This window comes from Panthera uncia, chromosome B4 (assembly GCF_023721935.1).
Source record: "Panthera uncia isolate 11264 chromosome B4, Puncia_PCG_1.0, whole genome shotgun sequence".
Taxonomy (NCBI): domain Eukaryota; kingdom Metazoa; phylum Chordata; class Mammalia; order Carnivora; family Felidae; genus Panthera; species Panthera uncia.
Window position 1 is genome coordinate 72,849,557 of NC_064809.1, and position 17,348 is coordinate 72,866,904.

Genomic DNA, 17,348 nt, shown 5'->3' on the forward strand with positions numbered 1-17,348 from the left:
GGCTCGAACTCACGGACCGCGAGACTGTGGCCTGAGTTGAAGTCGGACGCTTAACCGACTGAGCCACCCAGGCGCCCCTGTATTTCTTTAAATATTGTTGGGCTTTTGTTCTGTGATACAGGTAAGTCATTCAACTCATTTTCAAGTTTTCAAGACTTAAATTAAACTTTGCTACCACAGGTCCAGAGTAGCCTCTATTCTAGGGCCAGTTTGGCCCAACTCCTGAGGTAATATCCTTTTGAGGCTCTATTCAATGCCTCATGACCTTTCCACTCTAACTGGTTGGAATACGAACTACTCTAAGCACCTGTGTTAGCTTTGAGGTTTGTTCTGATTCCTTTTTTTCTGGTGTTCTTTCCCTAGCCTCTGGTATTTTCTTTCTATATATGTACAGATCAATGCTCAGTCAAAGATTTAAGTGGGGCCTCTGCATGTCTCTGGGACTTTCTCTTTGTGCAGCCACCCTCCCTTCAGTATTGTACCTCACAAACCTTAGCGACTTTCACCTCCCTGATGTCTGAATTGTCTCCTCCACTTGGCAAGACTGTCAGATACTTCCAGTTTCTTCCAGCTCTCTACCCTCAACATACCACCCTAGTGAGGTGGGGAAATCATTAGCTCATCCCTTTCATTTTCCTTCTCTCAGGGATCTTGTTATCCACCATCTGAAAATTGTTGTCTCATGTTCTGTTCAGTTTTCTAGCTAAACTGAAAGGGTAAACCTCATCCATTTTATTTTATCATGACCAGAAGCAGAAGTCAGATCCATTTACTTGTATGCCTACATAATTTCCATGTATTTCTAAATTTATCTGAAGACTTATAAAACAATGCTTAAGCCCTCTAAGAAGTAGAATCATCAGGCTATAAAGCACAAACATCAAGCCACTGAATCACAGAAGTTACCTAAATCAATCGCCAGGAATCAACAAATAATTTCTAGTGCTGGCATCCATTTAAAAATATTTCCTTTCTGGGGCACCTGGGTGGCTCAGTCAGTTAAGCATTTGACTTTGGCTCAGGTCATGATCTCATGGTTCTTGAGTCTGAGCCCCACACTGGGGTCTGTGCTGACAGTGTGGAGCCCGGAGCCTGCTTCGGATTCGATGTCTCCCTCTCTATCTGCCCCTCCCCTCTTCACGCTCTCTCTCTTTCTCAATCTCTCTAAAATAAAGATATCATATGTTTTCACTCATATGTGGAACTTGAGAAACTTAACAGAAGACCATGGGGGAAGGAGAGAAAAATAGTTACAAACAGAGAGGGAGGGAGGCAAACCATAAGAGACAAATACAGAGAACAAACTGAAGCTTGATTGGGGGGGGGGGGGACAGGGAAGAGGGGAAAATGGGTGATGGGCATTGAGGAGGCCACTTGTTGGTATGAGCACTGGGTGCTGTATGTAAGCGATGAATCACGGGAATCTACCCTCAAAACCAAGAGCATACTGTATATACTATTTAGTCAACTTGACAATAAATTATATTAAAAGTAAACAAATATTTTTAAAACATTTCCTTTGTTTCTTGATTGTGATTTTTAATCTAGTTTTGCAACTAATTCCACCTCTTCTTAACCCTGACCTCCTTTCTTTAGATATTTCTATTCAAAACTAATTGCCAGACCCAGTATAGAAATCCCCATCTATAATGTCCCTGGTGTTATCAGCCTTCCAGCCTCCTTTTGTATTCTTTACAAAGGCAGCCAGTTCCCACATTCCATTTTTGAGAAGTTTCATTTTCTTATAGTGAGTTAAAATGTCAATCCTGTCAATCATTAGTCCTCTGAAGCTATACAGAATTTAACTATTCATCTATACATAAATCCACTCATGAAAATATGTTTGAAAGCTGTTATTTTATGAACAGGTAATGTAGCCAACTCTTCTTTTAGTAAAGAGATAAGAGAAAGGGTAGCCTAATGGCTTTCTGTACATATTCTAAATACAGGACTTCTAGGTTTTATTTTCCTTATTAAACTAAATCTGATCCCCTTTACTTCTAGGATCTTATATTCCTTGTCTATAAAATGGTAAGAATATTATATCAGTTACCTTATTTTGGAGAAATATTTAAAGTAGCCTATAAAAGTGATAGGAAATACAGAAAGAAGAGAAATGGTTATAATGAAAATATATATTTGAGGGAAGAATAGGATTGGAGAGAGGACAAATTACTTGCAAAAGAAAACTGAGAACTCACAACTGAGAAACAGAATAACTTATTTTTAAATGAACATGAATACTTAAGGATATCTACTATTTCCTCATCAGAATGTTAACTTCTCAAGAACAGTAACCTTAAAAGCCTGAAAAATACAGTACTTTGACAATGGTGCATTTCAAAATAGTTATCATCGGGGCGCCTGGGTGGCGCAGTCGGTTAAGCGTCCGACTTCAGCCAGGTCACGATCTCGCGGTCCGTGAGTTCAAGCCCCGCGTCAGGCTCTGGGCTGATGGCTCGGAGCCTGGAGCCTGTTTCCGATTCTGTGTCTCCCTCTCTCTCTGACCCTCCCCCGTTCATGCTCTGTCTCTCTCTGTCCCAAAAATAAATAAAAAACGTTGAAAAAAAAAAATTAAAAATAAATAAATAAATAAATAAATAAATAAAAACAAAATAGTTATCATCATCACAGACATGTGAACTGGTACCTGCTTTCAAGGTTAACATAATTCTAGCAAGCACTCCCTACACAAGTTATGGGTAGGTATAGTAGAGATAAAGTAGACAAGGAATCTCTCCTTCTCCTCGACTCTCCTACATAATGTAATTTCCATTAACTTTGCTTGCTAGAAACCAAACCTTTGATGGGCCGAGGGAATGGAAAATATGTCCTGATGAATGCCGCTTCTGTAAGGTATCTATCTCACTGAGGTAACTGCCACAGTAAATAGCAAGGACTCAGCTCATATCCTACTCATTGCTGCCCTCTAGGAGGTTTTGCGTAATTTACAACAAATAGGCTACAAGCCAAATAGAATAACTGACCCCTTCCCATTTAGCAGTAGTAGGCAAAAAATGGCAAGAAACCACAGATTAATGTCTTAAAATCAAAAACATTTAATTGGTGGATACTTTTGACTGTCCTTGATTTCTATTTTGCCCTTTGATTTGGTGAACTCTTTTTTTTTTTTTCTTTCTGTTATTTGATCCAATGTTCTAGTATCACTATTCTGAGCAAGGGTGGTTTCCCCTAAAGCAAGACAATATCAAACCATATATTCCTTAACATTTTTGTTCAAAGATTTATTCAGGGAGTGATGAACTTCTGAAATTTGTATTTTAGAAACTGACCTTTGGCAAAAAGAATGGGGCTAGTCCAGCTGGCCCTAAAGAAAATCAACATGCTGGGCATGGCATATGGCTCTCACATTCAATACATCTAATCCTAAGACAGGATCCAATTTAAGATTTTGAGGCAGTATAGTATAACAGATAAGACCCAACGCTTGGGTCTAAATCCTGGCTCTGCTACTTACTAGCCATATAACTTTAGAAGTTTCTTAATCTTTCCAGGCTTTGTTTCTTCATCTATAAAACAGAGACAGTTAAACTACAGTATATACCTCTCCAAGGTTTGTGGCGACTGTTATATGAATAGAACACATAAAACACTTACAATAATAGTGCCTAGCATGAGGTAAATGCTCAAAAGATGTTAGCCAATATTATTATTTGGAAGACTGTAAGCATACAAGACAAAACTTTAGGTATCTAGAATCGCTAGTGCATACTATACTGAGTTTCTAAAAATCTCCCACAGCTGTGAAGTTTTGAGTATACTCAATATATCAGGCAAGGATGTTTCTTCTGGGCCTAAGAAAGGAAGAAGCTACTCAGGGAAAAAACCCAACCCAGTTCTCTTCTTTTGCCACGAAAATATCGCTCTGAAATAAAATAGGCTCCTACAAGTTTAAGATTGTTTAAAGACTGTAGTATAATTAATCTACTTAAAATTATTAGCAGAAGCTGAGAGCCATAGCTTTCTTTCCTTTCTTTCAACCCAGTACATCAAATATTTAATAATACAGCTTTTTCAATGTCAGTTTAAAAAATATCACGGGGGTGTCTGGGTGGCTCAGTCAGTTAAGCATCCAACTTTGGCTCAGGTCATGATCTCACGGTTTGTGAGTTTGAGCCTGGCATTGGGCTCTCTTTTGTCAGCACAGAGCCTGCTTCAGTTCCTCTGTGTACCTCTCCTTCTGCCCCTCTCCCACTTGCACACACATGCGCACTCTCGCTCTCAAAAATAAGCACTTCCAAAATATATATATCATATATGTAATACATGTAGGCTACTTATAAATGTAGGCTACTTGAGAAAGCTTATCTCTCATATCCTAAGTGATCTAGAACAAGTAGAGATAAAAAAGGAAGTAGAAATGGAATCCCTAATGGAAATCCCAAAGAACTCCTTCATGCTACAACACAGTCCACTATTAAATATTTGCTCGATAGATGAACTACTGGGTAGGTGCCTTAAAGAGAGTGAGAATGAATGTCCTTTCCCTCAGTGTCTAAACTGTCTAAACATAAAATGGTAAATCAGCAGTTCTCAGACTTGAAGGTACATAAAAAATAAACTGGGGTATTTGCTTAAAATGAGTATCTCCACCACACTGTCTCATACTTATTCAGGAGAATGGAGAAACCCTAAGAGAGCTGATTCTACACAGGTCATCTGAGGACCACATTTCAAGAAACAGTGAGGTAACACCTTGACTTAGTTTCCACTTAATGCTTACTATTTGAATATAAAAACAGGTGCGAGATTACCTCATCATTGAGCCAGTTCAGATGGTTCAGAGTTTGAATATCTTTGCGTGTAATGGTCAAGCGGAATGCTTCACTCAGAACTTCATCTTGGTTCCCATTACGAAATACATTTTTTATTTCCTTCTCCATTTCCTAGGGAACCAAGAGGTACCAGAGATGAAGTGTACATGGCTATAGACACACTAGATCTCTCACCAAACCCCATATAACCCCCAGACTATATCAGTAATCAACTGTTCACTTCTAACATTTTGGTTTCTCTTCTTTCCAGTAATCTCCTGGGTTATCTCCTTTCATTCCATCCTGTCCCCCCTTCTCATTGCAGCACAACATTTCAGACCTTTCTTCCTTTTATTTCTAAAGTCTGAAATAACCTTCTGCTATCAAATTTTCTAAGTCTACAAGAAGACCTAATTATACTTCATATCTTTGGCCCACACAATTTCTTAACAAATAGACTCTTTCCCAAAAGGTAGCAGGGGATACAGGTAGTGTGTTTCAGACATTTTTCTAGAAAATTTTGGGTTTTTAAAATGTAAATTATGGAATCCAGCACACTATAATACATGTGTTATACTTACTAACTATATGATAGTTTTTCAAACAGAAGAATGAGTCAAGGAACAGATTATCTTAAAATGTACAAAGACTTTGGGGTGCCTGGGTGGCTCAGTCAGTTAAGCATCCAACCTAGCCTTAGTAATGATCTCACGGTTTGTGAGTCTGAGTCTTGCATTGGGTTCTCTGCTGTCAGCACAAAGCCCACTTCAGATCCTCTGTCCCCATCTATCTCTGACCCTCCCAAGCTTGTGCATGCACATATGCACTCTCAAAAATAAATATTAAAAAAGTGTACAGACTTTAATATATTTAACTGATTTTTTATTACTTAAAAAAATAGTAAGCCTCAACTTACTATCTGATGTCAAACTACTGTACATATACATTAAAAGTAAAAATGTACATAAAACACAAATTTATTAAATGTTTTTTCACTGAAGTCATGAAAAACCACTCACAATTCTTTCTTCAATTTTCAATAATCCTTTAAAAATAAAGCCAAGATTAGTAATACAAATGAAAGTGGGAGTATGCAATACAATGGATACTTTAAATGCCAGGTATTCTATTATTTCTATGTTTGAAATTCATTCTAAGTATCTTTTCTAAACACGCTTGTTAGCACAAGAATCCATAGTACGTAATTTACCTCTGTGATTTCAGGAAATTCATCTTCACTATCAGTTAATTTATGACCTTTCTTTTCTGTTTCTTGGGTGATCGTGACAGGGATCTCCTTTTCAAGAGGTACACGAAGATGCAGTTCTACTGAATCATGTACTGAATGTTCCTGTTCCTGCAGTCTCTGCAAAACAGAACTTTAGAATAAGTGGGATAAATAAAACTACTATTTGTCTACATACATTAAGTAGAACCATCTGGAGAGACCAAGCACATAGACTAATCACACAATATAAGTGCTATGCTATCATAGCAGCTCGCAATTATAACTTTGATCCCAAATCCAGGTAATCTTCTAAATTAGTTGCAACTTGGATGTGCTATTTATTTACAATCTTATCCCCAATTTTGTTTTTTACCTGGTTTTGAAGCTGCAATGCTAGTGCTTTCTGCTCTTCAATCTGGCGCAATCTCTCCCGTGCTCGAGAATCATAAACACTAGTTCTAGGAAATGAAAAGGAATGTGACACAAATGTAGACCACTGTCTTAGCATCATGCATGTTACTGATGAACAATGAGCACTAAACATAAAACCTCCATATAGAAAGTCTAAAGTGCCTACACTAACCTTATCGCTATTTAAGACAGAGTGAAACCACATGGTGTTATTGAAATTATCATACTATTTTTAATCAAATGATGAAATTATTAGTTTGTTGCTAAATGTGAACAGGTGATATTTGTGGCTATGTGTAAATGTGTAGTACTTTTTTTTTAACATTAAAATTTAGAGATTAACATAATCTCTAAGATTATGGAGAGACTGAAGCTTCATTCTAGAAATCCAAAAATGTGATTGAATCCCAAAGGAGCAAATAATACAAGATACAATTGAGGTTTTAATTCAAATACTGTACTTATAATCCAAAAGAAAAAATATGGATTTATTTTTTTCTCTAAAAACAGTGAACAAGTCCAGGGATCTGAATACCTTAGAGTTATTAAAACTGGAAACTAAAAACTTTTAGTGATTTTTCAAACTCCAGAAATGTGAATTATTCAATAAATTAGTTCTACCAATGTAAAAATAAGGGCACTTATTTTCCTTTCCATGTAATACTTAATATCGAAATAGTTTTCCAATTCAATTTAGCTTCAGCAATTGTTATATATTTAATAAACCTGAGCATAGAAATGCCCCAACCCCAAGAGAATTTTAAAAACCCAACAACTTAAAAGCTGTTTTATAAATAGATATAAATAGGGAATTTTTACTGACTAAAAATAGGTAGGGTGATTGGCTAATTGACTTCTTCTGAGAAGGAAGAGACTGAGAAAGAAAAATGATACCAAAAACAATAACTTACAATTCTTTGATCCACAGCTCTGCCTGGAAAAATGCAGGACTATGGTGGGGAAAAAAAATGGCAAATGAACAGGAGGCTCATAAGAAAATTCAAATATTTTCACCAAGAAAATCAGTCATTGAAATAATTTAAAAGAATGCTTTATATGTATACAATAAAGCAAAGGTCATAAATTACATAAAATAATTGTAACTGGGAACTAAAGGAATACAGCTATGAGTCACTCACATACATGGTAGTTAAAAAGGTGGCCCAAAGTTCAGCAGAGAAATGAACTGTAACACAGGTCCTTACTTGCACCTTGCTCCTTATGAGACCAACCCAACGGGAAAGAGTACATCACTTGTCAAGATAATATATTAAGCTAGAACGTTACTCTTCCAAAATGGTATGGATTGACAGATTTATTAATGATTTAGTCAAACCTTATGGGATCTTGGACTTCTTCCTGTCAGTCTACTTGAATCAAAATATATTCAACCAAGTCATAATGGATACTGAAAATCCCCACCGACAGAATAGTCTGTATCAGATGGTTAGTTAGCCAATGAACCAAAGTGCAGAATTAGCAATATACAGCTCCACTCCAAAGATGAGAGACCAATTCTATTCCACACGGCTCTTGCTGACAACCCAAATGAATAATGCTTAGTTAGCATAGTCACAGGCATGTCCCTCTTCCAGAGCCCCTTGCTCTTCTCACACATCCTCATCTCCTTGCCAATCCCTAACTGTGATCTCTCACAGAAACAAACAGAAGAGTGAACACTTTTCCAAAAAAAACTTTCAGATACAAGTAGAAGAAGTGCACAGAGCATGAAATTGGGAGTTAAGAGACCTGGATCTCCTGGAGTGGACCCGGATTCACTGTGTGACTTTGAACAAGTCACTTCATTTCCATGGTCCTTAGCTTCAAATTTGTAAAACATGGAGGTTAGAATCCCTTTCAGTTCTTGAATTGCTACAGTCTGTCCTAGTGAAGGCAAGAACAAGGACTCAGAAGGTATCCCTTGCTCCCCAGACTACCTTTTGAGAATTAGTATTCCCAACCATCCTTAGGCTAGGGTTTGGCAATGAATATGCTGTTCTACTGCCTCCCCACTGTCACTGAGGTTAATAAGGGGAAAACATAGGAGAAGCGGCCTATGCCTTTGGCACAGTGGATACTGATGTAACAACCAAGATAGAAAGCCACAAAGATCAGTGGTAGCACTGTGAGGGGCTTAGTATGTGATACTAAAAACAAATGAACATGAAAACACATTGACTGCACAACATAAAGTGACAGGAATTGCCCAAAATTTCATAGTAGTAGATCTTGCTATTGAAATTTGTCTGCTTCCTTTATTAGAACATAAGCTTAATGAGGATAGGAATTTTTGTTTTTTCTATTTACTCCTGTATCCTCTGCACCAAGAATTGTGCCTGGCACACAGCAAGTACTCAGTGTTTATTGAATACGTGAATAATGTAAGGGAAAAGTATTTCTCTTCAGTGGACATAGGTATTTGATGGATTAGGAAAGTAAAATGCAGGGGGAAAAAACAAAATCTTCTTGCTTTTCAAAGAGATTATATATTATTTCTCATTATGATTGAAGCATACAGTAAAAATAACTACAACTACTTATGAGCACCTACTTAGTACTCTGTGTGAAGTTCTGCTCTAGCTGTTTTATGTTAGTTAAGCCTCATGATAATTCTCTTTTAGTTAAACCTCAATATAGAATAAGGAATTATTACTCATGTGTATAGAAGAAGAAATGGGAAGTTCAGAAGGATCATCTGTCTTGGAAGAGTCAGGATTAGAAACTGTGTCCAATTCCAAAGACTGTGATTTCTACTATTGTAACATACCTTTCAATAAACCAAAGCCTTAAACCAACATGAAGATGATGAGTTCTTGGGCTATGCAAGAGAGCCTTTTAGGATTTCTAGGAAATTCATTTGTTTAACAAAGATTTATTTACTAAGTATCCATCATGTGCCAGGCATTATGATCCACACTAGATGATAAATGCAAAAGTATTAGTAATAAATAAGATATAGGGATAAAAGTACCAGAGGAAAAGACTAATACTATCTGGAGAAGTCAGAGTAATGTCCTGAGAAAAAAATAACACCTGAGTCAGATTTTGAAAAGCAAAACGAGATTAACAAGTGGACAAGGAAAGAGAGGAAATTCCAGGGGTTAGGATCAGCATGTACAATGGCACAAAAACAGGAAACAGCATGCTATATTCTAGGAAATAAGGGCAGATCTTCACTGCTAGAATTTAATGGGCAGGCAGTGGTGGGAGATTAAGAATAAAGAGCCCATTGGCCAAGACTTGGGAAAGCGGGCTCCAACTGCAATAAACAGCATTATTCAATCGGCCTTATCCAACAGATCATTTCTCCCTCCTTCTCATTCTTCAGGCATCACTAATAGAAATCCTCCATAAAGGAAAGGCACACAGAGTAAAGAACTACTGAAGAATTAAAAGCATTCTCTACATGAGATCGACTTTTTCCCAATAAAGAATACCTACTTTTGTGTACTACGCATTAAATGACTTTTATTTTATTTGAGAGAGCAAGTGAGCAAGCAGGGAAGGGGGTGGGGGTGAGAGAGGGGGAAAGAGGGGGAGGGGGAGAGGGAGAGGGAGGGGGGGAGGGAGGGGGAGGGAGGGAGGGAGGGAGAGAGGGAGAGAGGGAGAGAGGGAGAGAGGGAGAGAGGGAGAGAATATGAATCTCAAGCAGGCTCCGTATCAGTGAGGAGCTGGATACAGGGCACAATATCACAGCCCTGGGATCATGACCTGGGCTGAAATCAAGAGCTGGACACTCAACTAACTGAGGCACCCTGAAACATTTCATTGTAAGTAGTTTTCTGTATGTTAACCTTCACAGCAATTCAATAAACCGTAACGTATTAACACTGGCATTTTTATTGATAAGGAAACTAGGTTTAGAACAGTAACTTGTCTAAAGTTATGTGATGTGATGCCTGGACAAGATCAGAACACAGGTCTGACTCAAAATAAAAACAAAACAAAATAAGACAAAACCCACACATAAAGAATAAGGAATCCAAACTGTAAAGTCTCCTTGAGAAATTATAACAGAATTTTTTAAAAATATCTAAAATTTAGGACACACAGGAGAGTTGCAAAGAAGTACAGAAACTGAGATGAGAAAGAAACATCATTATTCCCAATTTTCTCAATGGAAAATGGATACTATTTTCATTCCAGCAACTGAACTGCTAATGGCAAAGAAACTGCAATCTAAGTAGTAACCTACTGAATTACAGAGCAAGAAGTTCCATATAGAAGTCAAGTATCATATAGAAAATTAGACTTGAATTGAGACTTAAAAGCTAAGAAAGAGACTCCTGCTTCTTTAGATAGACAAGTTGAGGTAGGGTTACATACAAGGCAGATGGAACAATGACTATGCAGGTGAGAAAGCACATATCACACACTACTAATGTGTGTGTAATTAACACATGAAAGACTCCCATCTTCCCATATGGCTCCTTCTCTCACCTCTGTCATGTCTCTCTTCAAATGTCATTTCTCAGCCTTGCCATGACCGCCCAAATAAACAGTGCCCCCCTAACCCCAGTCTATATATTGCCCTGCTTTGTTTTTCTTCACAGCATTTATCACTATCAGACATACACATTTATTTATTTGTTCATAATTTGTCCCCCACCTCTTTCTTTACACCCCTTACAACTAGAATGTAAGCCCCTTGAGTGCAGGGATTTCATTTTGGTCACTGCTATTATCCCCAATGTCTATATTAGGACACAGCACACAGTAGGTTATCAATTCGTACTTGTTAAAGGAAAGAATGTGTGATAGGAAGTAAGGCATGTGGAGGAAATGCTTTGTATACCATACTAAGGAGTTTGGGCATGATTTTATATCTGATAGCCACTCCTGAGGGAGTTTAATGAATGATCAGATATGCATTGTAGAAAGACCACTCTGGATATAGAATGGAAGATGGAAAAGAACAGGCAAAGAATGGATTAGAGAATATGGCAGAAGATGGAATGAAGCCCAACAACGAGGACGGAAGAAGACAACTAATTAAAAAGTCATTGAAATAATTCAAATAACACAGGCGAGAAATCTGAATTGAGGCAGTTTTACTCTTATGTTATGCAACTCTTAGTGAAGAAATTGTGATTAAAGAGAGGGAAAAGAAAACAATATATCAAGAATGTCTTTTTTTCCATAGTTTACCTGGGAGTTGCAGTCTGGGAATCTTTCACTTTGAGTAAAATCACAGAGTCTGATCCTAAAAAAAGAAACACAACAGCATATTATTATTTAAAAAATTCTACCCAGTTATACACTCCAGGTGTCTATAGTTTAAGCTCCCATACTTCAGTGTATTCTGTTTTCATAAAAATAATGCAGCACAAGGACAAAGGTAAGATGGAAGACAAAAGGAGGCAGGTCCACTTTCACTGAGCCAGAAATAGGGCTTAGGGAAGAGCCTGCCTCACAAAGAAAGAAGTCGCTCCAAAAATACAAGTATATATGCCCTTCATCATCTACTCCTGGGCTGTACTTGATTCCTATGCTGCTTCTTTCTGTTCCTGGGGAACAAGAATAAGCCACAACTTCTCAAAAGTCTTTAGTTCATGAATTACCATAAGACTGAATAAGGTGAAAGAGGAGAGGGGGGAGGGGGAGGCAGAGGCAGAAAGAGAAAAAGCTACAGAAGTAGCAGGGTCTAAAAAAGTACAAATTCTATCATTTATTTTGTGTTATTGATAAAGGCAGGAATCATGTCCTTCTAAATGACTGACACCTCATTTAGGATATTTATTAAATGGTACAAGGAAAGTAATGAAACATTCAATGTACTACAGCATATTCGTTTCAGTTTAGTTGTAGCTAAGCATTTGTCATACAATGTTATGTTTTTGAGGTTAAAGGCTTTTTTTAATAGTAGTTCCCAGTAAATCATCTCACAAAATTTTATAAAGGTTTTCATGAATATGTATAGCTATATAGTGATGCCACTAACAATTTTAATTCCCAAGTGAAAATTTTAAGAAAGTGAGAAATATCTTAAAAAAAAAAAACAAAAAAAAACCTAAGGAAGGAGGAAAGAGCCTTAGAGTCTGATCTATCAAAAGATCCCTAATGTCTAATCACTTAACCTTAAACTCGTTTTAAGTTATATACCTAAATACATACTATCATAAACACATATAATACACACCTAAAGAAAGGGGAAACTAAGCAAACAAAGAAAATTATCATAGAAAACCTTAATTAACTGGAGTGCTAAGTGTCTGGATATTTTGGTTAGCTAAAAGTTAAGTAGAAAACTTTTTGTTTCCAAAATTTGCTGATGACCCTTCTAAAATGCATAAACCTACTATGCAGGTTTCTCTACTAAGTATTACCTGGTTAAGAAATTTTACTTCAATACTTAATTGATGTTCCAAAACTTAGAACTTCAGAGTACTTAATGTTCATCGCAAAGTACTAGAAACAGAGAAAGTACTGAAGTAATTGGGATGATTATACTCTGACTCTAGACGTTGTTCAGGAGGTTAATCCTTTTAAGTAAAATATTATATGAAATCATTTGCATCTCCATGTAAGAAAAAAGTAAATTATTTATAGGTTTAGTTTATTTGTGGTACGGCTAACTGAATTATATATATTTAAAGTATCTTATATGTTAATTAAATTACATGCACATTACAACCTTGCAATTCCCATAGATCCCATAAACAGTTAACTGGTTATTATTACGGAAAATATACGAAACCATTGTTACCTTCCGATTGTGTATTTGAAGCTGGTAAGTTGTCTGGCTGATGTAGAAGAGAGCGGTGATGTTGGGGTTGATGGAGAGGATCAGAATCTTTGGATCCAAATGCAACAACATCTGGGGCATAAGACGATAAGGAATACACACTGTGGGACACTTGTTCCTGGGTAGTTAAAATGCTGGCAGATCCAGATGATGAAGTATCAGAGCCAATAATCTGAGCTGCACAAGAACTTCCATTTTTAAACAGTGGGTCTTTCAAAGTATTCTTATTAGAACTAAGACATCGGGACCTAGCAAGAGGAGAATATAGTTTTAATATCAAATAACAAAGTACAGAATTAAATTCATTTGATATATGTTTCTGTGACTCACAGGTGTAAAGGAAAATGTGTGGTGGGTTTGGCTACAGAAAACTGTTTCCCTGTAACCATCTGTAGTAGCTGTCTGTAAATCTCTCTTTCTTCTTCTTGGACTGTCTAGAGAAAAAAAAAGAAGAAATTTTAAACATCCAATAAGGCAACTTTTTTCTCAAAGCAGCATCTAGACTCCCAGAAGCTCTGCCAAAGTTAAGGCAGAGTCCTTCAAGATAATTAAGAATTATCATTAGGGATATCTAGAAAATTATAACAGGAATTAAATGAAATAAATACAAGATATTATATTTTGGAAAATTATGGGACATATATGTAAATAATAGTGCAGACAAACTATAGGATATGAAACCAGAAGGCCAATAGGCAATCACTTTTGAGTCAACTGAGACAGTCCCAGAAACAAAACAATTGAGGACTTCTCAATTAGGATTCCAAGAAACCCCATGATTCCTGACATCTACTAAAAAAGTCACAAGGAAGCAACTAGAATAGTCAAGATCAGAGTGGGATACTTTGCTGTTTTCTATCCTGTCCAATTTTAACAGTGTAAGTATTTTCCAAAGATGGTTTTTATCTCAAATATTTACTCTTTTTTCCTAAACCCCAATAATAAGTTTAGGGAAAAGCACATACTCCATAATATTCATTCACTCATGTATTGACTTGAATACCTACTAAGCACCACTCACTAGAGATACTGCACTGAATAAAGTAATATTTCTGTCCTTGTGGAGTTTATATTACAGTTAAAGGGACTGGCAAGCGAGACTAATCAAAAATTATGGAAAATTAAAATGAAAAAATAAAGACAAGGAAATAGAAAGTGACGGAGGGGAAATAGCAGCAACAGGTAAGACCCTTCTAAAAAGGTGATATTTCAATAGAAACCTAAATCAAGGGATGAGGTAAGTCATAGAAATTTATAAAAGACTATTCCAGGTAGAGGAATAGCAAATACAAATGCCCTGAAATAGGTATGTGCCTGATGTGTTCAAGGAAAAGTAAGGTCAGCGTGAATCAGAAGAGCAGTAAGAAATGAGGTCACTCAGCAGAGAACCAGATTACATAAGGACTTGTAACTATAGTAAAGCATCTATTCTATGCTGATCCAGAGAAACAATGGGAAGTATTCACTAAATAATATACTCTGGTACTTAAAAAAAATCTTATACACAGTTTAATATAACCACCAATCTTCAAAAAATAACTTTAATACTTTGTGGCAAGGTTAGCAGCATCCTGCACTGTGACATTTCAATATGCACAGAAGCATTTTGCTAAAAATAGAATGAATTAAGCAATTATCTAGGCAAAGGCAAACAGACACTAAGTTTTCTCTTCTTGATCACTGTTTCCTACATAGTAAATTTCAATTACGTTGTCACTATAATGTTACTGTTCTAACAAGATTCACCTTGAACTATGAGGCATGAGTAAATAAATACTCCTTATGAAAAAGAGCTATCCTTAAATATGAATAGATGAGTAATGAGAAAATTTGAATAGATGGGTAATAAGAAAATAAGTAGAATTAGTTGAGCATTTGGTGGAAAAATAGACCCGGAGGAAAAACAAATTGCAATTTTCTATATGAAGAAAATAAACTCCATTATTTTATCCTTTATACATTAATACTGTATTTAAGATGATGACATACTCTTTTCTAGTGTTTGTGAAGAGATTGTCTGCAGTATTGGACAGGCACTTTAGTGACAGCACAAAAATTATAATGTAGAGAAAGACCATTAACAGGTATACATTAATATCAATTACCAAATCTGTAGTTTTTAGCTATTCTACTGGGGAGGCCATGAGTATCTGAGAGATAAATTTAAAAACTGTAATTAAAATAAATGTCTTTTTTTATTAAAACCTAAATTTGCTATCATAAAGGTTCTTTAAGTAGACAGTCTGAAGAATGAAGCATCATTACAATTATTTAGGTTGTAAGAGATTGACAACCAACTACATAGTGATCTATACACAGGAAAGCTGTGTTATGTGGCACTTTCATGACTGAAATTTTTCAATACCTCCCAATGTAAATTTTGACTCCACTTTCCCACTATACCAAATAACCGAATTCATAATCCACAATACAATGGGGTTAACACGTTTTCAGGAGTGGTAAAATGGAGGGCATGAAGGGAAATCAGAAGAATAATACCACCTGGGTAATGGAAATTAACACTTTTTTAAAAAATTATTTTTACATTTATTTATTTTTGATAGAGAAAGACAGAGCACAAGTGGGGGAGGGGCAGAGAGAGAAGGAGACACAGAATCCGAAGCAGGCTCCAGGCTCCGAGCCGTCAGCCCAGAGCCTGACGCGGGGTTCGAACTCACAAACGGCAAGATCATGACCTGAGCTGAAGTCGGACGCTTTGCCGACTGAGCCACCCAGGTGCCCCTAAATTATTTTTAAAGTTTATTTATTTTGAGAGAGAGCGAGAGAGCACATGCATGTGAAGAGGGGCAGAGAGAGAGACAGAGAGAGAGGGAGAGAGAGAATCTCAAGCAGGCTACGTACTGTCAGTGCACAGCCCAATGTGCCAAACTTGGACACTCTACCAACTGAGCCACCCAGGCACCCATAACTCTTAATTAACCAGTCATTTTAGTTCATTTCCACCTCCTTACTAAACTAGATTTTAAAAAGCTTTGACTGCATTATCACATCATAGGAAGGAGAATAAAGCAGATAAACTGGTTGTAAGAGGTTACTTTGCACACCAAGGTGTAAAGAAACATCCCCATCCCATGAAGACTTCAAGAGCACACTGAGAACAGTGAAATAGAAAAGATCTTTGTTTGTGGTACCCTTCAACCTTCATAAACTGACTTCAACCCTATAAAATTAAAAATGCTTCTCTCTTCCCTCCCAACACATAGCAAAATGGTTTCTTGGAATAAGTTTTTATCCTTATAAATAAAACATGAAGAAACAAAGTGCCATTAAGTGACTCACCTAGATTAATTCAATGTAAGAACTGATTTTTTTTTAATTAGTCTTCATTCTTTTTTTTTTATTTTTTATTTTTTAAAATTTACATCCAAATTAGTTAGCATATAGTGAAACAATGATTTCAGGAGTAGATTCCTTAATGCCCCTTACCCATTTAGCCCATCCCTCCTCCTATAACCCCTCCAGTAACCCTCAGTTTAATGTAAGAACTGATTTTTAAAAGTCTATTAAACACACATAACTCACCCACAAATCATTTTCCCCAGTACATGTATCTTCAAAGAAAAGCTTCTGTCTAAGCCTGAACAACCTCACAGTTATTAGACAACATAAAATGAGCAGGAATAGATGTTCTATATTCCAAACAATTATCTAAGGTCTCTTTAAGCCTCTAAATGTTAATTTAGAGGTCACAAGAATTTATCTTCTATTTAGAGCCATTTCAGGCAAAGAAAAGATAGTCCATGCAACTCTCAAAAGAACATATATGTAATATTTGACTTTTCCAAAAGAAAATCCAAAAAGGTAAGTCATTTGAAACTTCAAACACAATTCTTTTTTGGAGCATCTGGTATTACAAATAAAGTAAAAGAAAACATCCTTCTTTGTATATTACTTATTGAACTATTTCTACTGAGTAAGCAAATTATTAAATTAAGATGAAAGTAATAATTGGTAACATGTTAAAATAAAAGAAGCTGGATAATGTTATGTGTTAAACCTAATAAAGGACCAAGGAAAGTTTCAAACAGTATAAAGGTAATTAAGGTGTTGGATTCTATTTTTAAAATATGTGCCAGATTCTTGTACTTAAATGCGTCTGTAAGAGGCTCCATCATAAACTTGAACTGTCTGTAAGATTATAAAAATTTAACAGAGAACACAAAATAAA

The 17,348-nt window shown here is 36.3% G+C and overlaps 1 protein-coding gene across 3 annotated transcripts in view; it reads right to left on the reverse strand.

The window, feature by feature from the left end:
- The window catches only part of SENP1 (SUMO specific peptidase 1), a 50,509-nt gene that overhangs the window by 12,759 nt on the left and 20,402 nt on the right, over positions 1-17,348 (reverse strand). For all 3 annotated transcript variants that reach the window (XM_049627243.1, XM_049627242.1, XM_049627244.1), the window contains 7 exons: positions 13,490-13,593; positions 13,121-13,407; positions 11,563-11,617; positions 7,326-7,364; positions 6,377-6,461; positions 5,986-6,141; positions 4,776-4,907 (listed from right to left, as the gene is read on the reverse strand). In XM_049627243.1, coding sequence (XP_049483200.1) covers positions 4,776-4,907; positions 5,986-6,141; positions 6,377-6,461; positions 7,326-7,364; positions 11,563-11,617; positions 13,121-13,407; positions 13,490-13,593 — 858 coding nt within the window. The remainder of the gene's footprint in view (positions 1-4,775; positions 4,908-5,985; positions 6,142-6,376; positions 6,462-7,325; positions 7,365-11,562; positions 11,618-13,120; positions 13,408-13,489; positions 13,594-17,348) is intronic.